Below are 27,862 nucleotides of genomic sequence, written 5' to 3'. Positions count from 1 at the left end.
GCATCTAGAGTACATGGAGTCAATTTTCATTTTTATTTTTATGTTCTCAACTTAATAACCCAACAATGAGAGAGACAGCAACCACTACTTACTGGTGTTATCATTGGTAAAACATTTTCCAAGAATTCCTTACTATCATTCACTTTGGTAGATGATTTTTCAAATGTAACAAATATCTTCTTAGCAAAATATTTTAAACTAATAAATGGTGAGTCCCTTAAGATCAGAGACTTATTCATTTTTTGTTTCTTGTTGGCAGGATAGCAAAAGATCTAAAAACTGAATTATAACAAAAACCACCACCCCAGTCCCAGCCCACCTCTGAGAGGGACAAGCAACATGGGACAGCTCTAAAGCAGCTCTAAACCAAAGATTTTGAAAACTGAACTCACATTGGAACCATGACTCATAGAAAGTGAGACAGAAGTTGAAGTCCAAATATAGATTATATATATGTATGTATGTAAAAACATTCTTCACAGGGTTTTAATAGGATCCAAGCTCTCACAACTCATAATACAAGATTCAAAATATGTAGGATACAACCCAAAATTACTTGATGTGATGGGCTGAATACTGATGTTCCCCCCTCAACTCATATGTTGAAATCCTGACTCTCAGGGTGATGGTATCTGAAAGTGGGGCCTTCAGGAGGTAATGCTCTTATGAGAGAGGCTGGAGAAAGCTCCCTTGTCCCCTTACTGCTGTGTGAGGTTGTAGTGTTTCCTTTGTTACCTTATTCTGCTACTGAGTGAGCTTTTTTACTCCATGTTTTGGTTTCTATTTCTCTGCTAAGAACGATCTTTTCATTCATTTCAAGAGCGCTAACCTTTAACTCATGGCCTATAGTTATAACAGCTGGTAAAAACATTGTCTGATAATTTCAATACATATGTCATCTCAGGGTGACATCTATTGATTATCTTTTTCGCTTTAAGAATTGAGGACATTTGGGTCCCCTGGGTGGCTCAGTCGTTAAGCATCTGCCTTCGGCTCAGGTCATGATCCCAGAGTCCTGGGATTAAGCCCCACATCGGGCTCCCTGCTCAGCCGGAAGCCTGCTTCTCCCTCTCCCACTCCCCCCCTGCTGTGTTCCCTCTCTCGCTGTGTCTCTCTCTGTCAAATAAATAAAATCTTAAAAAAAAAAAAAAAAGAATTGAGGACATTTATCTGGTTCTTTTATATGTCAAGTGTCTTTGTCCATTCAGGCTGCTATAACAAAAATACCATAGACTGGTATTTAAACTTTAAACAACAGAAATTTATTTCTCATAGTTCTGGAGCTGGAAATCCAAGATCATGATACTAGCCAATTCGGTTTCTGGTGAGGACTGTCTTCCTTGCTTGTACATGGCCAAGTTAAACCCAAAGGAAGAGAAAGGAAATCAGAACATCAGGATCATTAATTAAATAGAAAACAAATAGGGGCGCCTGGGTGGCTCAGTCGTTAAGCGTCTGCCTTTGGCTCAGGTCATGATCCCAGGGTCCTGGGATCGAGCCCCGCATTGGGCTCCCTGCTCGGCGGGAGGCCTGCTTCTCCCTCTTCCACCCCCTCTTCCACCCCCTCTGCTTGTGTTCCCTCTCTTGCTGTCTCTCTCTCTGTCAAATAAATAAATAAATAAATCTTAAAAAAAAAAAGAAAACAAATAGGGGCACCTGGGTGGCTCAGTTGGTTAAGCATTCAGGTGTTGATCTCAGGGTTGAGTTCAAGCATTGAGCTCCACGCAGGGCATGGAGCCTACTTCAAACAAACAAACCAAATACACTTTTTTAAAACGATTTTATTTATGTGGGGCGCCTGGGTGGCTCAGTTGTTAAGCGTCTGCCTTCAGCTCAGGTCGTGGTCCCAGGGTCCTGGGATCGAGCCCCGCATCAGGGTCTCTGCTCAGTGGGAAGCCTGCTTCTCCCTCTCCCACTCCCCCTGCTTATGTTCCCTCTCTCGCTGTGTCTCTCTCTGTCAGATAAATAAATAAAATCTTTAAAAAAGAAAAGATTTTATTTATGAGAGAGAGCACGTGGGGAGGGAGGGGCAGAGGGAGAGGGAGAAACAGACTCCCTGCTGAGCAGAGAGCCAGACATGGGGCTCAATCCTAGGACCCGGGGATCATGACCTGAGCCAAAGGCAGATGCTTAACTGACTGAGCCAACCTGCCACCCCACCAAATACATTTTGAGAAACTAATAACATTGATAACATTCTTCTGAGATTGATCATGGAAGAAAAAGGTATATTAAAAAGGAGAAAGGGGACATGCATTATGGATCTTTCAACTATTAAAAAGATCATCAAGGGATATTAAGAACTTTATGCCGCTAAATTTGCAAAGTTTGAGACGTTTAAATTCCTACAACACACACACAAACACACGCACACGCATAAGCACACACACATATTAGTAATACTAGCCCAAAAGAAATAAAAAATCTTAATATTTATATTTATATAATTTTTAAACTGTTAATTAAATGTGTACGTAAAAATCTTAAAAAAAAAAAAAAAACAAAACTCTTCTTTCCTCCCAACCAAATAAAATAAACTCCACTTCAAGTGGCTCTCCTAGCAAATTCTAAAAGTTTGTAGAGAGGGTGCCTGGGTGACTCAGTTGGTTAAACTTCCAACTCTTGATCTCAGCTCAGGTCTCCATCTCATGGTTGTGAGTTCAAGCCCTGCGTTGGGCTCCATGCTCAGCATGGAGCCTATCAAACAATAAAATAAATAAATAAATAAACAAGTTAAAGTTTGTAGAGAAGAAAAACTGGTCACTGATAATGTTTTAAGTGTTTGGTAACAGACTAATCATTAGCGTGCTAGATGTTAGAAGATAAATGAGCAATGATTCCAAAATCACTTTGAATAATTTTTTTATCCCCATTCAGGTAATTAATTAATCTGCCAATTAAGCAAAACATATTTCGGATATATAAAGACTCAAGAATTTTAGTGACACAAATCTTTTTAGGATGTTACTTAGGGATGTACTCTAGCAAAATGAGGGCGAAAACAAAGAAAGAAGAGGATTCAGGAAAGACTACCCAATCCAGGGGACTGGCACAGTAGCATTTTGTCAAAATATATGTATCTTTATACAAAAAAAAAAAAAACAACTAAATGTATGTAAACCAAAATGTCAACGTTTTTCTGAATGGTCAAATATTAGATGAATTATTTTATTTTTGTTTCAGTGTATTTTTATTTATTTTTTTAAGATTTTATTTTTAAGTAATTTCTACACCCAACATGGGCTTAAATTTACAACCCGGAGATCAAGCGTTGCAAGCTCTATGGACTGAGCCAGCCAAGTGCCCCCCTCTGTATATTTTTAAAATATTGAAGATGTATTACTTTTGTAATTGGAATTTATAAATGTTACTTTTAGAGAAAAAAAAATCACTGCTCTTGGGGCGCCTGGGTGGCTCAGTTAGTTAAGCTTAGTCTGCCTTCAATTCAGGTCATGATCCAGAGTCCTGGGATCAAGCAGGCTCAGCAGGGAGCCTGCTTCTCCTCTTCCTCTGTCCCCCATTCGTGCTTGCTCTCTCTCTGTAGTGCTCTCTCTCTCTTTCAAATAAATAAATAAAATCTTAAAAAAAATAAAGGAGTTACAGGGATGTAATGTGCAGCATGGTGACAATAGTCAACAATACTGTATTGCATATTTGAAAGTTGTTACGAGAGATCTTAAAAGTTCTCATCATAAGGGGTGCCTCGGTGGCTCAGTTGTTAAGCATCTGCCTTTGGCTCAGGTCATGATCCCAGGGTCCTGGGATTGAGCCCTGCATCGGGCTCTCTGCTCAGCGGAAAGCCTGCTTCTCCCTTTCCCACTCTCCCTGCTTGTGTTCCCTCTCTCACTGTCTCTCTCTGTCAAATAAATAAATAAATAAATAAATAAAATCTTTTAAAAAAAAGTTCTCATCATAGAAAAAATTGTTACTATGTTTGGTGATTGGTGTTAACTTACTATGATTATCTTTTCACAATATATACAAATATTGAATCATTATACTACACACATGAAACTAATATAACATTATGTATCAATTATATCTCAACAAAAAGACATCAGTAAGCCAAATCTAATTCAACCAATACAGAAGAGTAGATTAAAGAAAATGTGGTCTTTTTTTTTTTTTAAGATTTATTTATTCACTTATCAGAGAGAGAGAGCACACAAGCAGGGGGTGCTGCAGGGAGAGGGAGAAGCAGGCTCCCCTCGGAGCAAGGAGCCTGATGTGGGGCTCAATTCCAGGACCCTGGAGTCATGACTTCAGCTGAAGGCAGATGCTTAACAGACTGAGCCACCTAGGTGTCCAGAAAATGTGGTCTTTATTAAATACTGAGACTTTAAGAACCTTTTTTACCTTTATTTTTTAATTTAATTTTAATTTCCTTGAAGATTTATTTATTTACTTATTTATTTATTTAGAGAGAGGGAGGGCATAAGGGCAAGGGTAGAAGGGGAGGGGGAGGGACAAGCAGACTCCCCGCTGAGCTTGGAGCCTGAGACATGGGGCTCCATCTCAGGATCCTGAGATCATGACCCTGAGATCATGACCCGAGCCAAAACCAAGTGTCCGACGCTTAACTAACTGAGCCACCCAGACATCCCCCCCCTTTTTTTTTTACCTTTAAATATAAAGAAGTTAGTTATTAGTTTTGTCTCCAGGAAGAAAGAAAGAAAGGGGGAGAAAAGTGACTATCAGGATATGGAATTCAAATAATCTGAGCCCTTGGTGAGTTTCCCATTGTAGCTACAGTTCTCCCACCCGCCTCCCAGGCCCCTGCCAATCCATGAAGTCCCCCAGAGAGATCTATACAAAGGGAGCAAGTTCAGACAAATGTATATATACTGTTATCACCTACTGAGACTTTGCCCTAGGCAAGCTGAACAAGACTGAAGTAAGAATCAGCTGGGCCACCCATTCACAAAGAAGGTGGTCCCAGGTCAACTCACCATGCTAGCTGCATGGAATTTCAAGAGAAGAGCACTAGAAGGAGACAGTGTCCAAGAAGATTTCTTTTAAGAAATAGAATGCAAGTAGGGGCTCTAGGGTGGCTTAGTACCCCCTGCTCATGTGTGCTCGCTCTCTCTCTCTCAAATAAATAAATAAATCTTTTTAAAAAATAGAACACAAATAGACAAAGGACAAATTTTGACTCTTCAGCTTCTTAACAGTAAACATTTTATTGCCCAACATGTTGGACCAATGCATTTCCTTGTACTGAACCCACCTCTAGCAACACTCCTCATTCTTGAGGGTAGAGTGAAGAACTTTGAGCATTTCATAGTGGAAAGAGGGAGAGGGAGAGAGAAGCATACTCCCCACTGAGCAGGTAGCCTGTTGCCAGGCTCGATCCCAGGACCCCGGATCATGACCTGAGCCGAAGGCAGACGCTTAACTGACTGAGCCACCCAGGCGCCCAAACGTGTATTGTTTTAATTAAAAAAAAAAATTCTATCTCCCTTTATATTGGTCTTAACACTGTATTGTATATGAAGTATTTTGTTAAAACCTGTTAGGTACCTAGTTGAGTGTTAGGCCAAGAGGGATGTGAATCAAACAGCACAATTTATTCTCCCAGGAAAGGGAGACTGGATGGTTGGGAAACAGGGATTGGGAGAGATTTTTAATCCTTTTGTAACTTTTGAATTTTGAATTACATGCATGTATTCAAAAGTTTCTTCATCATCAAAAAAAAAGTATTTTCATCAAAATAAAAAAGTATAGGTGATCCCCTTGTTCAAGGTTTTTCTTGTAAAATGCTATGGTTTAACAAATAATGGAAATAATTAGGTATTAGAAAGACTATGTTTAAGTCTTGGTATGCCTTTTTTTTTTAACATTTATTTATATATCTATTTATTTATTTATTTATTCATTCATTCATTCATTCATTCATTCAGGTAATCTCTGCACCCAACGTGGGGCTCCAACTCATGACCTGGAGATCAAGAGTTGCATGCTCCTCCAACTGAGCCAGGCTGACGCCCCATTGGTATTTAGCCTTCATTAAAATTTCTACATCATGAGTTTCTACTAAAGAATAAACAGGGTAAAATTGCTGAAAGTTTACTTTATACTGAAAAGCATTATTCACAGTTAAGTTATGGCTGAGGAGTGTTAGGAACTGAATGTTTGTGTCCCCAACCTCCGCAGTTTATATGTTGAAATCCTAACCTTCAACATTGATGGTAGGTGCTTGGGTCATGAGGGTAGAGCCCTCATAAATGGAATTATAAAAGGGACCTCAGGGAGCTCTCTTGCCCTCCCACCATGTGAAGACTCAGCAAGAAGATGGTCATCTGTGACCCAGGAAGCTGGTCTTCACTAGACACTGAATCTGTTGGCACCTTGATCTTAGACTTCCCAACGTCCAGAACTGTGAGAAATAACTTTGTTGTTTAAACTACCCCATCTATGGTATTGTGTTATAGCAGTTAAACAGACTAAGTAAGATAAGGGGCAATGTGGAGAAGTAAGAAGAACTTGGGAGTCAAACAGACTGGAATCATCGTTCATTGGTTAGGTGATCTTGGACAAGTTTCTTAGTCTCCAGAATGTAACTTACTGCAATGTTATCAAGAGGGTGGGGATTATTTTTTTCACTACTGTGTCCTCAGCCCCTAGAATTGGTCTGACATTAAGTCAGTGCTCAACAGAGGTTTTTTGAGGAAATCTCTTCATGCTTTAGTTTCTTCATTGGTAAGTTATGGAAAATTTGGTCTGTAATGCAAGAAAGTTTTAGAGCTTGGCCATGTGGCTGCTACCTTCTTAGGAACCTCACAGTAATGACAGTTATTTATCATGAAATTATTCCCAGAGGTGATTAAATGTCCTTTTCAAAGTGGACTGGCAGGGACTTCTGGCCATGGTGGGGTGAAGAGGTTGGCAAATGCTCTTTCCCACAAACAACTAAGCAAAACGGTCAGAACCAGCCATTTTAAGGCTCTGGGAAAAAGGCAAACAAAATGAGAAGTGCTTAATTATGAAACCTGATGAATGGCAAGAGCAGTGTGAGTCTGTGTGGTTCTCGGCTGGGGCTGTCCCCATTCCCATCCTCCCCCTTGCTCCAATGGCAATGATGTCGTACCAGGTGGAGCTGGCTGTGGAATGCTGAACTATTTTAGTAGCGAGAAATGAATAACCACTGCAACAGGAGAGGATTTCCCTTGTTAATTTCCCTTGCTCATTCCCGTGCCTTTACGCGCAGCTCCTATAGAGAATACATGGTGTCCCCAGAGTCCAGCTCCTACAGGGTACATGGTTGTCCACCACCATGCTCTGCAGCATGGATAGCTTCTTCGCTACCCGGATCCTGCATAGCGTGTTATGTCAGCATATAAAAGCCTTGAATGTCAGCACAATCAACCAACCTGAGCTAAGTGACATTTACAGAATACTCCATGCAACTACAACAGAATACACATTTTTTTCAAGTACACATAGAACAATTTCCAGGACAGAACATATGTTAGGCTGTAAAACGTGTCTCAATAAATTTAAGAGACTTGAAATCATTCGTAGTATGTTTTCCAACAACAAGAATTAAATTATAAATCAGTAACAAAAAGAAATTTATAGTATAGTGCTTCTGGTGAGACATTTAGCTCTGAATAGCTTTTCTGAACACTCTAAAAAGAGTATTCCCTACAGTGCTTAGAGGAAAATATATAGCACTAAATGGTAATATTAGAAAACAAAAAGTCTCAAATCAATAATGGAAGCTTCTGCTTTAAGAAACCAGAAAATAAGAGCAGATCAACTGCAAAGCGGGCAGAAGTGAGAAAATGATAAAATCAGTATGGAAATCTATAAAACAAAAAACAGAAACAAATTAGAGAAAATCAATAAAACTGAAAGATGCTTCTTTGAAAAGATCAACAAAACTGATAAACCTTTAGCCAAACCGACAAAGAAAAATGAGAAGGCATAAATTACCAATATCAGGATTGAAAGAACATTAATACTGACCTTTCAGAAATTGTAAAGATGAGAAGGATTATTTGAACACCTTTTGATAAACAAATGATAAAACTTAGATGAAATGGATAAATTCCCCAAAAGACAAACACTAACATAACTATTTTAAGAGGTAGAAAATCTGAATAGACCTATAAGAAATAAAAATTTAACTAGGTAATGAAAAATATTCCCATAAAGAAAAGCCTGAACTAATGTAACATTGTATGTTAACGATTCTTCAATTAGAAAGAAAGAAGAAAGAAAGAAAGAAAGAAAGAAAGAAAGAAAAGAAAAGGAAGAAAGGAAGAAAAGAAAGAAAGAAAGAAAGAAAGAAAGAAAGAAAGAAAGAAAGAAAGAAAGAAAGAAAGAAGAAAGAAAGAAAGAAAGAAAAAAGGAAAGAAAGAAAATCCCAGGGGCAGATGGCTTCACAGGTGAATTCCAATTAAAGAAGAAATAGTGTCATTCCTACGTAACTCCTTCACAAAATAGAGAAAGAAGGAATACTTCCCAATTCATGCAACAAGGCCAGTATTATCTTGACATCACAGCCAGCCAGATAAATACATTGTGAAAAAAGAAAACCAAAAACCAATATGCCTCATAAAAAAAATCCTTAACAAAGTATTAGCAAGCCAAATCTAGCAACATACAAAAAGGATTACATAACATGACCAAGTGGAATTTATCCTAGAAATACCATGATCATCTCAGTAGATGGAGAAAAAAGCATTTAAAAAATCCAGCATCCATTCATGGTGAAAACTCTCAACAATTTAGGAATGTAATAGAACTTTCCTCGCCTAATGAAGAGTCTCTTAATAAAACCAAGCTAACCTCATACTTAATGGTGAATGACTGATTGCTTCTTCCAAGGATCAGGAATAAGACAAGGATGTCTGTTCTCATCACTTCTACTCAACATTGTACTGAAGACTCTAGTGAGGGCATTAAGAAAAGAAAAAATAAAAGCATACATCTCAGAAGGAAAAAAAAGAAATAAAATTACTCTTATTGACAGATGACATGATCTTGTATATAGAAAATAGAGAGTTGGGATGCCTGGGTGGCTTAGTCTGTTAAGAATCTGCCTTCGCCTCGGGTCATGATCCCAGGGTCCTAGTATCGAGTGTCACATTGGGCTCCTTGCCCAGCAGAGAGCCTGTTTCTCCTTCTGCCTTCCGCTCCCCCCCTACCCCGCTTGTGCTCTCGCTCTCTCTCTCTGACAAATAAATAAATAAAATCCTTAAAAAAAAAGAAAGAAAATTGAGAGTAATCAACAAAAAAAACCTATTAAACAAGTTTAGCAAGGTATCAAGAACATATAAAAATAATTTTTATCTATATACCAGCAAAGAACAGTCCAAAAATGAAATTAAGAAAACCATCCTATTTCCAATAACATCAAAAAGAATAAAATACTTTGAAATACATTTTATTTTATTTATTTTTTTAAAGATTTTATTTATTTATTTAACAGAGAGACGGTGAGAGAAGGAACACAAGCAAGGGGAGTGGGAGAGGGAGAAGCAGGCTTCCCGCTGAGCAGGGAGCCCGATGTGGGGCTCGATGTGGGGCTCGATCCCAGGCCCCTGAGATCATGACCTGAGCCGAAGGCAGACGCTTAACGACTGAGCCACCCAGGCGCCCATGAAATACATTTTAAAAGAAGTACAAAAACACTACAAAACACTGCTGAGAGAAAGTGACGAAGGTCTAAATAAACGGAGAGAAATTCTAGGTTCATGGAATGGAAATCTCAGGATTGTTAAAATGACAATTTCTCTAAAACTGACATATGGAGTCAGTGCAATCTTTATCAGAATCCCAGGAGGTTTTTTTGTTTTTGCTTTTGTTTTTGTAGAAATGTATAAGCTGATCCTAAAGTTTACAAGGAAGTGAAAAGGACATAGAATAGTTAAAAGACTTTTGGAAAAGAAGAAGAAATTTGGATGGCTCACACTACTCAATTTCAAAACTTATTATGAATATAGTAATTAAGACAGTGTGGTATATAGATGAGTAGAACAGAATTTAGAGTTCAGAATAAATCTTTCAACTTATGGTCAATTGGATTCTGACAAAGTTGCTCAGATAATGCAATGGGGAATGGATAGTCCTTTCAGCAAATGGTGTTAAAACAATTTGATATCATATGAAGAAGAAGAAGAAAGAGAAGGAGGAGGAGGAGAAGAGGCGAAGGAGGAACAGTGAAGAGAACAATGACCCTTACTGAACACAACACATAAAATTTAACTAAGGATGGATCAGATACCTAAATGTAAGAGATAAAACTAAAAGTCTCCAGAAAAAAAACAAACAAACAGGAGAAAATCTTTGTGGGGTGCCCGGCAGGCTTAGTTGATAGAGTGTGGGACTCTTGATTTTGGGGTCATGAGTTCAAGCCCCATGTTGGGTGTAGAGCCTACTTAAAAAAAAAAAAAAGGAAAAAGGAGAAAGGAGAAAAAGAAAATCTTTGTGACCTTGGGAGAAGCAAAGATTTCTTTGATGTGACAATAAAAACATAAAAAATAAAAGAAAACATTGATAATTTGGATTTCATCAAAATAAAAAAACTTTTACTCTTTAGGGCGCCTGGGTGGCTCAGTTGGTTAAGCGACTGCCTTCGGCTCAGGTCATGATCCTGGAGTCCCTGGATCGAGTCCCGCATCGGGCTCCCTGCTCGGCAGGGAGTCTGCTTCTCCCTCTGACCCTCCCCCCTCTCATGTGCTTTCTCTCTCATTCTCTCTCTGTCAAATAAATTAAAAAAAAAAAAAAAAAAAATTAAAAAAAAAAAAAAAAAAAAAAAAAATAGATTTATACATGAATGTTCATAGTAGCCTTATTCATAATAGCCCCAAACTGGAAACAACCCAAATGTCCATCAACTGTTGAGCAAATCAACAAAATATTGAATATTCATATAACACTATTTGTATTTGGCACTAAAAAGGAATAAAACTATTGATACATGCTCCAATATACACGAACCTCAAAAACACTAGGCTTCGTGATAGAAGTTAGATTCTCAGGATCATATATTGTATAACTACATTTGTATATAATTTCCAAAAAAGCCAAATGTACAGAAACAGAAAGCAGATCCGTGATTGCCAAAAACTGGGGAATCACTGGAGTTGATTTACCTTATTGGCAACACTCCTTTTTTTTTTTTTTTAATTTTATTTATTTATTTGACAGAGAGAGAGAGAGAGAGCACAAGCAGGGGGAGCGGCAGAGGGAGAGGGAGAGGCAGGTTCCCACTGAGCAGGGAGCCCGACGCGGAACTCGATCACCAGACTCTGGGATCATGACCTGAGCCAAAGGCAGACGCTCAACTGACTGAGACACCCAGGCACCCTGGCAACACTCTTTTTAAAAAATATTTATTTATTTATTTTTAAGATTTTATTTATTTATTTGACAGAGAGAGACACAGGAAGAGAGGGAACACAAGCAGGGGGAGTGGGAGAGGGAGAACTGGGGGCTCGATCCCAGGACCCTGGGATCATGACCTGAGCCGAAGGCAGACTCTTAACAACTGAGCCACCCAGGCGCCCCTTAAAAAATATTTATTTATTTTAGATAGAGAGAGAGAGGGAGACAGTGCGCACAGTGGGTGGGGGAGTGGGCGGGGCAGCAGAAACCAAGAGTCAGATGCTTAACTGACTGAGCCACCCAGGTGCCCCTTGGCAACACTCTTGAGATGGTCTATGAATGTCTCCAGCTAAAGTTCCCAGAATTGCTCTGGTCAATTCCTTTCCTAAGATTTCTATGTGCAATTCTGCCCAAAATTCTATTAAATACCATAGTTGTCTTCGTACATATTTTCTGTTTTTTTAGAGTAGCCAAAGTCTGTTCTAAATATGTCCTAGTCATACTTCTTCCAAAGATTTGGTTGTGCACTTCCACTTCATGAAATAACCTCGCCATCATTGCCTATACTTTCCCTTCTGTTTAAGCTATCTAGAGTAATTTTTAGTCATTAAAAAAAATCGATGCCAACTGATAAGTTTTCAGAATCAGCCCACTAGAGACATCATGAACTAACGGAGAGTTCTGGATTCTGAAAGAAGAGGGTGATGTGGTTAAGCACAGGAAAGACTAAGAATTTCTGCTTCATTTCTGGAAGAGTCCTATTTCAAAGCACTCTACACATGAACACATACGTACACACACATAGTGCATTCATGCATGCAAAGCTCTCCACTTCTGATTCTTTCTAGTTATTAACCTTCCTCCCAGGGGTGCCTGGGTGGCTCACTCATTAAGCGTCTGCCTTCGGCTCAGGTCATGATCCCAGGGTCCTGGGATCAAGCCCCGCATCGGGCTCCCTGCTCAGCGGGAAGCCTGCTTCTCCCTCTCCCACTGCCCCTGCTTGTGTCCCCTCTCTCTCTGTGTCAAATAAATAAATAAAATTAAATTAAATTAAAAAACCTTCCTCCCAGTGCTTTCTTGCTGTATTCAGTCTACAATCAGCGCTCCTCCTTCAAAGATAGGGCTACTTAGAGATTTTTCCTTACTTGATGGTACTTCTAAATTATTCTCTGTCAAAATTTCCTTTAAAATTCCGTAGAGTAGATTCATTGGAGATCTCATTTGTTCAAAAAGCAAAACAAGACCAAAGACACCATGGCCTCTTGTAAGTACAATCCACACTCATCTGTGTAGCTTCACAGATCAAACATTTTCTTCCTGTGGCTAGGCTCCCAAAGCTGCTCCCTCCAGAGTCCAATTCCAGGTTCTAGATCCAAGAATCGCATACGATTTTAATGTATATCTTTCTTTTTTTGTTGTTGTTAATATATTTACTGGAGTTTATCTTCCTTATTTTTGGTTTCTGGTTTGCTGTTATGGTCCTGAACCTAATTGTGAGGAGCCCTCTCTGCACTGAAAGTTTGTCACTGCTTGTCTTACTGTTTTAGGAGGTGTTGGTAGGCAGATGAAACCAAGAAGCCTATGTGATGAAGAAATATCTGCAAATGGGGGCCATGAGGTTGAAGACAGAACATGGCATAAAGGTTGGATTTCTAAAGCTTATCTGAAAACTCTCCCGGGGTGGAGCAGTTTGGCATTGGCCAAAGCGGCAGGGCTAGGACAGGCCCAGCGTTGGGAAGTTTTGCTGGAAGATTCACAGAGGAATCAAGAGAAGTGAGGCTGTGCACTTTGCTTCTCTAAACTGGTTCATACAGCTTTTGTCTCAATAGTCACATTATATCTATCAATGGGCACATCTTGTCCTTGATTCTGTCATCTCTACAGAATGTGATACTTTTCAGCATTCTTTCCTCCCCAAGCCTCGCTTTTTCCTAATTAGGATTTTTTCCTCCTTTAGCTTTGGTGACAACACCCCCTCCCCTTTACACGCTGCCTTGATTTTGTTTTGGGTTGTTTGTTATTTGTATCCCTTTAATGTTACCCACTGTGCCTCCTCTACATATGTGCCTGGCCTAACTGTATCTACTTTCAAGCTTAAGTCACATACTGTATCTTAGTTCTAGATATTTTCTCTCAACTTCATTTCAGAAACTTGTCCGTAGTGGACCTCAATATTTGTTTGCTCATTCCTCTCAAAGCTGCCTTTCCTTCCTATTTTTGGTCCTAAGTTATGCCACTATTACACAATCCCCCAGGCCAGAAACAAATTCCTCCCTCTGCCTTACTATCAACAGTAGATTAGTAAATGTACTAAGTACTGCTCTTATGACCTTCTAAACCAGGGGTTCTGAAAGTGGGGTTCTCAGGTCACCAGCAGCAGCAGCACTTGGGACCTTGTTAGAAATTTAAATTTTCAGGCCCCACTCCAGACCTACTTGGGAGGAAGCCAGCAGTCTGTTTTAACATGCCCTCTAGGTGACTTTGATGTATACTGAAGTCTGAGGACAGCTATTCTAGACTTGTGACTGTTAATTCTAGGAATCCATGGTTGGGCTTCAGGAGGACCAAAAAAACACCTGTAATTGTGTCTAAAACTGAGTGTATGTCCATTTATATTTTTTCCAAGTGGATAACCTTTATTTGTTTTATTTTCAAATGGGTCAGTCCTTCCCAAAATTGGGACTATTCCTTGCTTTCTGTCATTACCTCCACTTACCCTTTGATCCAGTTCTTTTGCCTCTAGTATCCACCCTTTTCTTTCTTTTTTTTTTTTTTTTTTTAGCATTTTTTATTCATTTGAGAGAGACAGAGAGAGTGAGAGCACAAGCAGAGGGGAGGGGTGAAAGGAGAGGGAGAAGCAGACTCCCGGCTGCGCAGGGAGCCTGACGTGGGGCTCCATCCCAGGACCCTGGGATCATGACCTGAGCTGCAGGCAGATGGCTTAACTGACCAAGCCACCCAGGCTTCCCTAGTCACCACCCTTTTCAATGTATCTTCATGTTGCAGTGACAACAATCATTCTAAAACTTGAACCTCATCATGGTCATTCTTCTGCTCAGAGGTCTTCAATGGCTCTCAATAGTGTATAAAGTGTATAATAAAGTAACCTCTTACCATGACAAACAGCACCTTTCATCAAAGCTTATTCTTTCTCATGTATCTCTAACCATCTTTTGGTCTAGCAGGAATAAATTTTGAATATTCTGAACCTCACTTGGGCTCCCATACCTCTCTGCATTTGTATATTCCTCATACTCAGTCTGGAATGCCCTTCATTGCCTACCCTCCTCTCCCCCAGCCTGGCTAATTCCTGTTTATTTAAAATTCAGCACAAGCAACAATTCTCCTAGAAAGTCTTCCATTAGGACTAACTTTAAGTGGCCCTCCTATATACTCCCAATTTTGTCTATGCTTATCCCTCTGGTAGTAGTTCTCAGACTTCACTTAGGATGCTTTTACACTCTCAGAAATTATTGAGGACCCTGAGAGATTTATGGGATATCTATCCACATTAGAAATTAGAAACTTAGTATTTTAAAACCTATTATATATTAATGTAAATGATGTATTTTTATGATAAAATGATATTTTCCAAAAAAGAATTTGAGAAGAGTGGCATTGTTTTACTTTTTTTTTTTTTAAAGATTTTATTTATTTATTTGACAGAGAGACACACAGCGAGAGAGGGAACACAAGCAGGGGGAGAGAGAGAGGGAGAAGCAGGCTTCCTGCCGAGCAGGGAGCCCGATGTGGGGCTTGATCCCAGGACTCTGGGATCATGACCTGAGTCGAAGGCCAGGACTCTGGGATCATGACCTGAGTCGAAGGCAGATGCTCAACGACTGAGCCACCCAGGCGTCCCTGTTTTACATTTTCAAAACTCTTTAATGTCTGGCTTAATAGAAGACAGCTGGATTCTCATATCTGTGCATTCAATCTGTTGTGATATATTTTGGTTGAAACATGCGAAGAAAATCTGGTCTCACATAGATAAGGAGTTGGAAAGGGGAAAACTATTTTCATAGCCTTTCTAGATAATTCTAGATATTCTTCTTTGATACCACACCAAACCTGACATATGGTAGTTTCTTAGAGTGCAGTTGCAATGTGGACTGAATCGGAAACTGTATCAATTAACTTTTTGTATTCTGCTACATTAAAATACATGAGTCTATCTACCACTTTGATGACTCATTTGATTTTGTAATAGCATGCATTGGCTATTTTGAAAATAGTTGTTGGTTGAGTTGTAGAGATCTTTCAAATGTTCCCATATCTCATTATATAATGTCAAAAAATACATGTGTTAATATCACTGGTATTTTTTAGCGGAAAAGTACTGTAAAGCTGCAGCTTAAGGGGGTATATACAAGTTTTACAAAATTTGTATTTTTGTGTGAATACTCAATCACACGAGTGCATTTTCTGGAGATAACCATCTTATTTGGGCATGCAACATAAGTACTTACCATTTCTCTCCACACATTAAAAAGATGTGTATGCTAGTGTGAACATTTAATGAAATTAATAATTTTTACCCCTTTGTCAAGGACATTCTTAGATTAGCTTATTGAAACAATTTTAAATTTTGTATGCTATGATTGCAAGGAGGTAAAGAATACAAAATACCACTATTAGTGCAGTTTGGCACCAGTGCCTTGATTCTTCCTAAGGTGCAGCAGTTTAATCTAGTATTGCTTTTACACGAGGAGTGCAAATGCCAACAAAGTGAAGAAGGTCAACAAAGTCTTAGCGTTATATTGAAAATTGTTTTGGGGCGCCTGGGTAGCTCTGTCATTACAACAAATGTCGGAGAGGTTGTGGAGAAAGGGGAACCCTCTTACACTGTTGGCGGGAATGCAAGTTGGTACAGCCACTTGGGAAAACAGTGTGGAGGTGTGTCAGAACATTAAAAATAGAGCTACCCTATGACCCAGCAATTGCACTCCTGGGTATTTACCCCAAAGACACAGATGTAGTGAAAAGAAGGGCCATATGCACCCCAGTGTTCATAGCAGCAATGTCCGCAATAGCCAAACTGTGGAAAGAGCCGAGATGCCCTTCAACGGATGAATGGATAAAGAAGATGTGGTCCATATATACAATGGAATATTACTCAGCCGTCAGAAAGGATGAATACCCAACTTTTACATCAACATGGATGGGACTGGAGGAGATCATGCTAAGTGAAATAAGTCAAGCAGAGAAAGTTAATTATCATATGGTTTCACTTATTTGTGGAACATAAGGAATAGCATGGAGGACATTAGGAGAAGGGAAAAATGAAGCGGGGGAAATTGGAGGGAGAGATGAACCACGAGAGACTATGGACTGAGAAACAAACAGGGTTTTAGAGGGGGGGGTGGAGGGGGGATTGGTTAGCCCGGTGATGGGTATTAAGGAGGGCACGTACTGCATGGAGCACTGGGTGTTATACGAAAACAATGGATCGTGGATCACTACATCAAAAACTAATGATGTATTGTATGGTGACTAACATAACATAATAAAATAAAATTTAAAAAAAAGGATACTGGGGAAAAAAAAAAGCACGTCTGCCTTTGGCTCAGGTCATGATCCCAGGGTCCTGGGATGGAGGCCTGCATCGGGCTCCCTGCTCAGCGGGAAGCCTGCTTCTCCCTCTCCCACTCCCCCTGCTTGTGTTCCCTCTCTCATTGTCTCTCTCTCTGTCGAATAAATAAATAAAATCTTAAAAAAAAAGAGAGAGAAAGAAAATTGTTTTGGCCTTGTGGACCCACCGAAAGGGCCTCCAGGACCCTCAGCAGGGTTCTGGGGATGGCATTTTGGGAGCAGCTGCTCAGTAGCACATACTTAGTTGTCCCTCAATAGGTTGCAAGTTCTATGTGGACCGTCTGTAGCTGTCTTTTATGTGCCCTTGTCTAATAGCATCTGGAACCTAAGGCTCAATAAATATTAGTATCTGTGAAATGAGCCACTAAATGACAAGTTATAAACAACGACCGCATAGTCTTCATCTTACTGCCTTTTTTCTTTTTTTTTAGAATTTATTTATTTATCTGAGAGAGAGAATGAGATAGAGAGGGCATGAGAGGGAGGAGGGCCAGAGGGAGAAGCCGACTCCCTGCTGAGCAGGGAGCCGGATGCGGGACTCGATCCCGAGACTCCACGATCATGACCTGAGCCGAAGGGAGTCGCTTAACCAGCTGAGCCACCCAGGCGCCCTTACTGCCTCCTTTCTTTAATTCAATCAGAAATTAAACGTTTTCTAAATTTTTCTTTCTTTCTTTTTTTTTAAATTAGGACTTGGCCAATGTTTTCAATAGTAGGGGCGACGGAGCGGCCTGCATGTGGTCACGACGCGCTACAGTTTGGTGAAGCATTAATCCGCGTTGCCCCAGTCATTCCTCCTTCCCAGCCCCGCACCAGCAGGCCGGGCCTCTTGGTTCCCCAGTTCTACCTAGATTTAACAACGGAAAGAGCTGGGTCTCCTACGTTTTTAGGAGTACTGAAATTTGATTCAGTTGAAGCGGGGCGGGGGGGGATCGATAAAAATCCCGACAGGGAGAACACTGACAGGACTTACGGCTGGGAGACCCGTGAGCCCCAGGCTACAGCCTCTGCCGACCCGCCGGGTTGCCGGGGCGACGCTTCCGGCCGGCGCGCGCAGCCTGGGAGCAGGGGAGTTGTGGAATGGGCGGCTAGACCTACCCGCCGCCGTGAATTCGCCCGCGGGAGCGCGCTCGCGGCCGCGCGTTCTTCGCTTTCCCGGCTCCGTCGCTGACGCGTCGTAGACGTTGGGGAGCGGAGGACAGCAGCAGCGGGTCGGGATGAACAGCGGCGGCGGCTTCGGTTTGGCTTTAGGCTTCGGCCTTACCCCTACGGCGGTGATTCAGGTGACCAATCTGTCGTCGGCGGTGACCAGCGAGCAGATGCGGACGCTTTTTTCCTTCCTAGGAGAAATCGAGGAGCTGCGGCTTTACCCCCCAGAGTAAGTGCTCGAGCACGGCTGGGGGAGGGGCGCGGGCGCCATAGAGACCTCGGGCACCGAGGCGTGGGGGAGAGCGCGGACGGGGGCGCGCGGTGCCCGTCACGTGACCGCCCGGGCTTACCTTGGTGCCCATGTTTGATTAGGGCACCCGGGCGCGGGGCCCCGAGGTCCTCTTCTCCTTGTTAGTTAGACTGTGGGGGTTAACCTCTGCGCCGAGCCCTTAGAGAGAATTTAGAGAAGTTGTTTTTTCGTGCATCTCCGATTTCTGGTCTCCGTCGGGTCCTCGTATTCAGTGCCTCCCCCTTTTCCTTTTTCTTCCCGAACTTAAGATGGCCGCAGGTGGGCCCGGAATAGTCCTCATGGCAAACGCCTGTTAGCGTTTTTGCAATGTGAAAATCGCAGAGACCACGCCGGAGAAACTGTCCACTTGTTAGGGTCTTAGTGTCAGGCCGTTGTTACTGATTGGAAAGCCTGTGGCTCATGGCAGATTGGAATTAGGGCTGTATTTGTTCCCCAGGGCGGTGTTCACAAATTGAGCATCTTCTTGGTGAATCTGACCGAGCCCATCCATGTTGTTAAATATGTCTTATTCGCCCTTTTGGCAGCGGATTAAAATTTCCGCTTTGAAGGTCACACTGTCATAAGCCTTTCATAAAAAGTATTAGTCGGTGCAGGATTATCCCTGTTGGATGCTTTAAAAGTCTGTCTCTGTTTAAAAAGTCTACAACTCGCGGCCACTTCCCAAGTACTGTATTTTGAAGTAAGATTTCCCTTGTGTAGTACTATCTACTCAAAATATGTAAGGGGTTTGTGGGTTGTTCACTTTATTACACATACTTTTTTTTTTTTAAGATAGAGCTTAGAATCTTAAAATCCTCAGTATTTTGTTCATTGTGTCAAAATCCTTTGAAGGAAGAGCTAGTAGTTGCCCAGGATTTCTTTAAAAAAAAAAAAAAATCTATTTGACTTTTTGGTTTATTTCATAATGATGCGTGTAGACCTGTTTTCTTTCGGTTTCTGTCTGTAAGTACATCGCATTGCCACAGCATAGATACTGATTGGTAAAGGTTAGTGTTTGGATTTTTAAATTTTACTTTTTAAATTTTCTTTTCCTCTCTTGTTTTGAAATATGTAATGTATACGAAAAAGTTGAAAGAATAACACCCACGTTTCCTTCACCTGTATTCCTTCTTTGCCAGTTGAGTTGTCTCCCCCTCTATACTTAAACTCCCTCTTTCTTCCCATCCTTTTCAAAGTAGTTGCAGACACCATGACTGTTTATTCCTTAACACTTAAGTATGTATCTCTTCAGAACAGGTACATTGTTCTACATTACCACAATACTATTAACATGTTTAAGAACTTTAACATTGATAAGGTGTAACAAGTAGTTCATATTTAAATTTTCCCAGTTATTATAACCATGTGTTTTTTCTTTTTCTTTTTTTGGTCTAGAATATAATGAGAAACCACCTATTTTATTTGGTTGTTACCTCCTTTAATCCAGAACAGTCCCCTGTCACCTTTTTAAAAGTCTTTCATGACATTGACATTTTGTCTTGTAGTTTGTAAATCTGGGCTTATATAGATTGTTTCTACATGATTAGATTCAGACAATACATTTTTGTCAAGAATACTTCATAAGTGCATGTATATACATATTTATTGACCAGCTGCGGCATTTATAGTTTGAATATCTTATTTAACTTTTGAAAATGCTTTTTGCTGTCTCTTCATTTCAGCATTCAGAACGTTTTTTTATTAATTGAGAAGTGTTTGGGAGAGGGCTGTACCCTTAAGAATTGGAATCAAGCAGTAAAATATTTTGTATATGAACCTTTGTAAACTAACCTTGCTTTCAAGGTTGTGGTAATAAGGTATCTCGTAGAAGAAGTATATCACAGAATATTATTCAACGTGAACATAATACCACTTTCATAGTTAAAACCAGGGTATGGGTGGCAGTATCCTGCCAGTTATCTGAGATTTAGTAATGGGCTGTTTTTTTTTTTATTTTTTTATTTTTTTTAAAAAAATTTTTTTATTGTTATGTTAATCCCCATACATTACATCATTAGTTTTAGATATAGTGTTCCATGATTCATTGTTTGTGCATAACACCCAGTGCTCCATGCAGAACGTGCCCTCCTCAATACCCATCACCAGGCTAACCCATCCTCCCACCCCCCTCCCCTCTAGAACCCTCAGTTTGTTTTTCAGAGTCCATCGTCTCTTATGGTTCTTCTCCCCCTCCGATTTCCCCCCCTTCATTCTTCCCCTCCTGCTACATTCTTCTTCTCTTTTTCTTTCTTAACATATATTGCATTATTTGTTTCAGAGGTACAGATCTGAGATTCAACAGTCTTGCACAATTCACAGCGCTTACCAGAACACATACCCTCCCCAGTGTCCATCACCAGTAATGGGCTGTTTTTTGAAATCACATGTTAATTACTTGGAGTTTAAAAGTCAAAGAGAATAAAAAGCTATTTACTTAAACATGGTGGAGTTAGTGTGTCACAAACTGTAATAGATTTTGCAAAATTGTAACATAAACATAGCACATATGGGCCCTGCAAAATTCTTAATCAGTTTTTCCTGAAGTGTAATCCGTTATTACTGTTTTTCAAAAATATTGCCATGCTTTACTAACAGCGTGTTTTCTGCTCTATGGTGAAGTTGTCATAACCTGGTTTTTATATTAAAGATGTGTTTGCAAATTTGAGCTGAAATGGATAACAGTGCAATAGTAGTAGTTGTATTGAAGACAGATAACTGTTTTGTAATGTCTCGGAAATAGTACTTTATGATTCATGTTTGGAAGCTGAGTAGAATTTCATTTGTTTTAAATTTGGAAATACGTTTCTTTAAAAGAATGTGAAAACAGTTTCTCATTAACATTTTAAGAATTTGCTAATATGAAAATTCACATTTTAAATTTAACTCTTGGAATGAGGATGTGATTCAGTTTCTTAGTTTTTAAACATCGGTAATTAGTGTGAACATTCATTATATATGTTAAAAATTCTTTTTAAAAAAATTTTTTTAAAAGATTTTATTTATTTGACAGCGAGAGACACAGCGAGAGAGGGAACACAAGCAGGGGGGAGTGGGAGAGGGAGAAGCAGGCTTCCCGCGGAGCAGGGAACTGGGTGTGGGGCTCGATTCGTGTGGGGCTTGATCCCAGGATCCTGGGATCATGACCTGAGCAGAAGGCAGACGCTTAATGACTGAGCCACCCAGGCGCCCCTATGTTAAAAATTCTTAATTGTGCTCTTTTTTTTGTGCTGCCGGATGATAAATACCCAGAATTTTTGTTTTCACTTGTTGCACAACAAATGAATATCATGTCATGAAAACCTTTTTACCGCAGTAAGAAACTTTTGTAGTTTTTTAGTCACCTTTTTTTTTTTTAAGGTATACTATACGTACAGAAAAGTGTATGGATAAAATTACAGCTTGATGAATTTCCACAAAGTGAACACCTGTGTAATCAGCGCCCACATCAGGCTTATCTGCACCCTAGCATTTTCCCAATGCCCCCCTTCAAGTGACTAACCCCCGAAGGGTAATCCTATCCTGATTTCTAACACCATGTCTCATATTAACACCTGTGTTGATTTTTCTTTTTTTTTTTTGCTGGTTTTCTTCACTTCTCTGGTCTTCAGAAGTATTAATAAGCAAGGAAAAATGTGTCAACTGCTTATTTATTTAGTTAAAAAAATTAGAACCAATATAGCCATTTTATGAGAAAGAGAGAAAAACACCACTTAACGATCTTCTCTCTTCATTTCTATATATTTACCTGCAGTCCTTTTAATATGTGCTTATTTTAATGTAGTGTAATCAAAGGATTTATACACTGATGGTGAACTTTTTTCATTCAACATAAAAGTACTTTTTCATATTCCTGTGTCTTATTTATAGTAATAACATTTAAAAGGCTGTAATTATGTCTTAAGTGTATTTTTCAAATTCTTTCATTAGCTATATTGGTTCCTTTGTATTGGTGTTTTAAGTCAATGGATTTTAGCAAAGATACAAAAACTTATCTTTTTGATTGTCTGCATTGATTGGAGCGCCTTCTGGCATTTGGTGGGCAAGTGTCAGTAATTCATAGAAGATCTTAACATAAGGAAAAACTGTGCCATCCAAAGTACCACTAAAGTCCTGCTGAGAAACACTTATAAATTATGTGTCAGTTAATATTTTTATATATAAGTCTGTGTACTTTGTCCATGCTTTGGATTATATCCTTTTTGATAGACCCTACAGTAAAAGACTGGATATATTAGTACCACTTGACTTTTTTTTAAAAAAGATTGTACTGTGCCATCACCAAGTTTAATGAAGAACAAAATAACCAGTTAGAGCCTAGGAAATTTAACTGATGCTCAAAAATTTGGTTCTGTAATTTCTGCATTAAACTCCTAGTCAGGGGGCGCCTGGGTGGCTCAGTCGTTAAGCGTCTGCCTTTGGCTCGTGTCATGATCCCGGGGTCCTGGGATCGAGCCCCACATCGGGCTCCCTGCTTTGCGGGGGGCCTGCTTCTCGCTCTCCCACTCCCCCTGCTTGTGTTCCCTCTCTCGCTGTGCCTCTCTCTGTCAAATAAATAAAATCTTTTTAAAAAATAAATAAACTCCTGGTCAGAAATTCTGAATTTTTGGAAAAACAATTGTAGAAAGTTTTATATTTGGAAAAACAAAAACAAAAACAAAATTTTATTCAACAAATGAGGTGGAAATAAAATTTGCTATTTTGGTCTCTTGCTACTTTCCTTAGAAGCATATGTTTAGACCAAATGGAATATGTAACGCCCTTTTAAAAATTAAAACTCTAGGTCAAAATTACACTTAAAGATGATAATTCTATTTAATTAAAAAAAGTAAATATTTAAAAGGTTAGATGTATTAAAATGAAAGCTGTAAATATAAAATTTGGAAACAATGATGTATAAATAAATACACATTTGTTGAGAAATTCATCTTCTGTATTTAGGCTTGCCACTATATTGTATTTTAGATTGTAATGCTCAAAATAAAATAGTGTTAACGTAAGTTGATCTCTATTCTGTATTTTAAGAAAGGTAATTGGAGATGAAGATAAAATTCTTTAGAACAGTGGTGTAGCTATGTCTAGTGTCCACACTTCTTTGATAATGCTTGGTCCGCACAGGTCAGCCTTTCTTATCCAGTTCTGGGCTTCTCAAATTTTTGTAGTCTGTCATAACATGAAGTTGCTTTACCATCCAGGCTCATATTTCCTTTTCCTCTGGATGTTTTAAATCTGAAATGATGTGGGTTTTAAGTAGGGGTATTGGAAAATGTGTTTTTAGTTTTCAATAGTGATTATTTAGGTTTCCATTCTTTCACAAAAGGATCTGTCCATTTAGGGAATGTACTTTCAGTGGTGGTTTGTTAGGCTCTTGAAGATTTCAGTGCTCAAAGAGAGTATACTTGTAATTGCTAGGGCTTTAGTAGCTTATTGTAATTAAAGGTTTTTTTGCGGGGGTGGGGAGTACTGATTGCAAAAGACAGAAACAGCCCTACCCAGTCTAGCTCGTGAAGAGAGAAAATTATTAAAAAGATGGATATTCTCCTAAATTGAAATAAAGACTGTAGTATTAAGTAGGCCTCATGGGAACTGGGACTGGGAACCAGAAAGATAATCAGCATCCAGGGCGACTATCTGCCTCTTCTCAGAGGCTTTATTGTCTGCTCAGTTTGTTTCCGTGTATCTGCTCTATTTTCTTTGCAGACTTATTTTGTACTCAGTATTTTGGCATCTGGCCCAAGCCCTGAGTATAAGTGACTTTTCAGCCCAAGAGAGAGAATCTAATTGTTTAAGTGGATTTGATCAAACCACCCAAATTATAGGTTGTTGGTTAGCCAGTAAAATGGGCCCTTGTGTCATGTGGCCAATCAATTGTGGCTAGAGGCTTCCAAAATCTGTTGAGAGTTTTCATCTAAGAAAATGGATGAGGCTGTGCTAAAAGTGTATAGAATGCCCTGGTAGCATAATAATAATGTAATAGCATAAATATGTATGTTTATAGAGGAGAGGTCCTTAATCACTGATACCTTAAAGTAGCTTTCCAGAAGACTTGGAAACTTGAGTCTTGAAGAAAAGTGGAATTACCACTCAAAAAGAGAGGAAGGATATCATAGGCAAATGGAATATGTGCAAAGATGGCCCAGATATTCAGAATGTGTTCTGGACACCACAAGTATTTCTAATGCCTGGTTTTTGGGAGCATTTAGATGATAAAGCAAGAACAAAAGGGTGTCTGTGAGGAAATTTAAGCAGTGGAATGACATGACAAAATTTATAGTTTTGAAGGATCACTCTGGCAGCTTTTGTGAAAGACCATTATTAAGGAGTTGGGTTTGGAGTCACTGTGATTGTTTAGGAGCCATTGTGATAATCTGGGTGAGAAATGATGAGGACCTGAATTAAGCTCCTGATAGTGAGAATGATAAAAGAATTCATGTGACAAATATTTGGGATACAGTCTTCACAGGATTTAATGACCAATTGGATGAAGAGGGAAGGGTCAAGGATGGAAACACCCTCGAATCTCAGTAGTTGTGTAAAACCAGATTATTTCTTAGTCTAAGCTTGTGGAGTAGGGAACTCTACTTACTGTGGTCACTCACTTTGGGATAAAGCCGATGTAGCAGCCACCCATTTCTCAAATGTTGCTGGTCACTGTGGCAGAGGAAAAGAGCCAAGCAGTGACCCTTAAAGCTCCTGAATGTCCGTTCTGCTCATACATAATTGGCCAAAACAAGTTGCTTGGGCACAGCTGACTTCAAGGAACAAAGAAATGGAATTTTACCATGTAGCCAGAAGCGATTTGGAAGTATTTAGTGAACGGTACTAATGGTGGTTACATTTAATGACTCCTAGATTTATGACTTGAGTAATATGGTGGTATTTTTAACTGAGAGATGAAGTGAGGATGACCACCAGGATTGGTGAGGAAGAAGGATGATGACTTTATTTTAGACTCCATAACTTTTTGGGGGTGGGCCCTGTGACCATCAAGGAGTAATATTCCAGCAGACACTTGGATCTGGGAGTCAAAAGCTCAAGAGAGGCCTAAATTGGAGATTTGGTAATGTGAAGGTGAGTTAAGTGTGGATACGACTGTTTTTACCTCAGTGACAAATTCATGAAGTGTTTGACTTAGATGTTTGTGTGGGGAGGTGGGGAGTAGGCATCATTGGAGCGGGCCTGTTGAAGCCTGAATTGGATAACCTTAGGCAGGAGTGAATTGAGTTGGGTTGGGTGAGAAAGAGGTGGTTTCATTTTGTCAACTTTCATTACCCTGACTAGTTATGTTAATAATAATATAAATAATGTCAAGTTCTCAATGCTAATATGTTTTATTGTCACAGTGTTTTGGTAATAGCATAAATATGTATGTTTAACCGTTATCAAGATGGATTTGTTGCTTTATGTGATTTTTTTTTAATTTTAAAAATGGCTAATATTTGGAATTGCTAATTAAATAGTACATTAAAATGCTTTTAAAATTCTTTTTTTTTTTTATTTCTTTTTTAGAGAGAATGGGAGAGGGAGGGAGAGCATCTCAAGCAGGCTTCATGCCTAGTGTGGAGCCTGACATGGGGCTCAATCTCATAACCCTGAGATCATGACCTGAGCACAAATCAAGAGTCGGACACTTAACTGACTGAGCCACCCAGGCACCCCTAAAATGCTTTTAAAATTCTTGATTAGTTGAATGATTAAGATTGCACAAGATTTGGATTTAGATAATTAGACTTTAAGTCCCACCTTTGCCATTTACTAGGGCTAGGATTATATTATGGTCAACTTTCTTGACTTGTTTTGTAAACTAAATTGTTACTGTACAAGGCAGAGATATTTTTCAGATCATCTCACTTCTTTCTTAGTGGTCAAAAATCTTAATGCTTTAAAGGAGTGTATTCTATATTAGGTGTATATTTAGTTTGGGTGTTTTTTTTTCTTGCTAAAGACAATTTTAGACTTGAATTGAAAATAATCTTGGACAGACTGACAAAATGATCCTCAGTGAATATAGTATATTTTGCAGTCTAACAAGATGGATTCATATTATGGAAAAACTGCTTTCATCTGTGTTATGTCGTTTTCTTACTACAGGTCTACCTAGATTAAACTGAATCTGGTACGATTTAGAAGAGTATGTTCTTTTGCATATAAAATACGTGAAATTTTGTTTGTAAAATCTTTTGTCTGGAAAATCACAATGCTGCCTAGCTTAAAGCAGTCTCTAGTACATGTGAAAGACCTTAATTTTAATTCTGTGTTATTTGTTTGCAAGACTCTGGTGAAGTTTTTAGTGATCTAAAACCTGGGGAGTCACATTAGGAAGGGTTGAAAATGGTTACAAAATTTGAAGTCATGAGGATTGGGACTTTTATTTTAAAGTGATTTTGCTTCAGATGATAGACTGAATATTTTTGGGTTAAATCTGCTGTTTTCAATTTTGCTCTGTTTAGGAACTCGTTAATTTACATTTCCAGTTTTTACAAATAAAACGATAGGCCTTCCTAGATTGCTGTCAACTTTTGCAGACAAATCACCATGAAAAGACTTAAGTTTTGGCTAGTACAGCCACTCTGGAAAACAGTATGGAGGATTCTCAAGAAGTTAAAAATAGAACTGCCCTTCCACCCAGCAATTGTACTACTAGGTATTTACCCAAAGAATACAAAAATACTAATTCAGAGGGATACATGCACCCCGAAGTTTAGAGCCAAAATGTGGAAACAGCCCAAGTGTCCATTGATTGGTGAATGGATAAAGAAGCTGTGTGTATATACAATGGAATATTACTCAGCCATAAAAAAACGAAATCTTGCCATTTGCAATGGCATGGATGGAGTTAGAGAGTTTTATACTATGCAAAATAAGTTAGAGAAAGACAAATACCATATGATTTCACTCATATGTGGAATTTAAGAAACAACAAATGAGCGAAGGGGAGAAAGAGGGAGGCAAACCGAGAAACAGACTCTTAACTATAGAGAACAAACTGATGGTAACTGTATATTAACCAACTGGAATTTAAGTAAAAACTTGAAAATGCAAATCTTTTTATGTGCTAATGATCCTTAGCAATAAAAATTCTTGTCTTGATTATGTAAGATTATATAAAGATCTAAGAAAGAAATTTCAAATGAAAATGACAAAACCAACCAAATGTTTATTAGTCCAATTGTTTTTCTTTTTATCTTGCAGCAACGCACCTCTTGCTTTTTCTTCCAAAGTATGTTATGTTAAGTTTCGTGACCCATCAAGTGTTGGCGTGGCCCAGCATCTAACTAACACGGTTTTTATTGACAGAGCTCTGATAGTTGTACCTTGTGCAGAAGGTTGGTATCTCCCGTGTTTTTTCCTATTATTTTAATCTCTGTCCTGTGTGTTACTACCTTTGGCTTTCCTAGAAATTGGTAGGTAGATAGTACACTGTTGTGTGTGTGTGTGTTTAAGAATGAAATTTGGAGAAGAAAAGAATTTTTACCTAATAATAAAATACAGTGGTTAATT

At 39.2% G+C, this 27,862-nt stretch overlaps 1 protein-coding gene across 4 annotated transcripts in view; it reads left to right on the top strand.

The window, feature by feature from the left end:
- The first annotated feature begins 18,010 nt into the window (after window positions 1–18,010).
- The window catches only part of SREK1 (splicing regulatory glutamic acid and lysine rich protein 1), a 41,076-nt gene continuing 31,224 nt past the window's right edge, over window positions 18,011–27,862 (top strand). Inside the window, exons 1-2 of one of the 4 annotated variants that reach the window (XM_078067265.1) lie at window positions 18,011–18,304; window positions 27,554–27,687. In XM_078067265.1, the coding sequence (XP_077923391.1) occupies window positions 18,144–18,304; window positions 27,554–27,687 (295 nt within the window). In that variant the 5' untranslated portion in view covers window positions 18,011–18,143. Of the gene's footprint in view, window positions 18,305–27,553; window positions 27,688–27,862 lie in introns of those variants that run through there. The other 3 variants (XM_078067264.1, XM_078067266.1, XM_078067267.1) reach the window with 3 other exon arrangements.

This window comes from Halichoerus grypus, chromosome 2 (assembly GCF_964656455.1).
Source record: "Halichoerus grypus chromosome 2, mHalGry1.hap1.1, whole genome shotgun sequence".
In the NCBI taxonomy this organism is placed as follows: domain Eukaryota; kingdom Metazoa; phylum Chordata; class Mammalia; order Carnivora; family Phocidae; genus Halichoerus; species Halichoerus grypus.
Note: the sequence above shows the minus strand (reverse complement) of the source record. Positions and strands in the feature narration are given on the sequence as shown.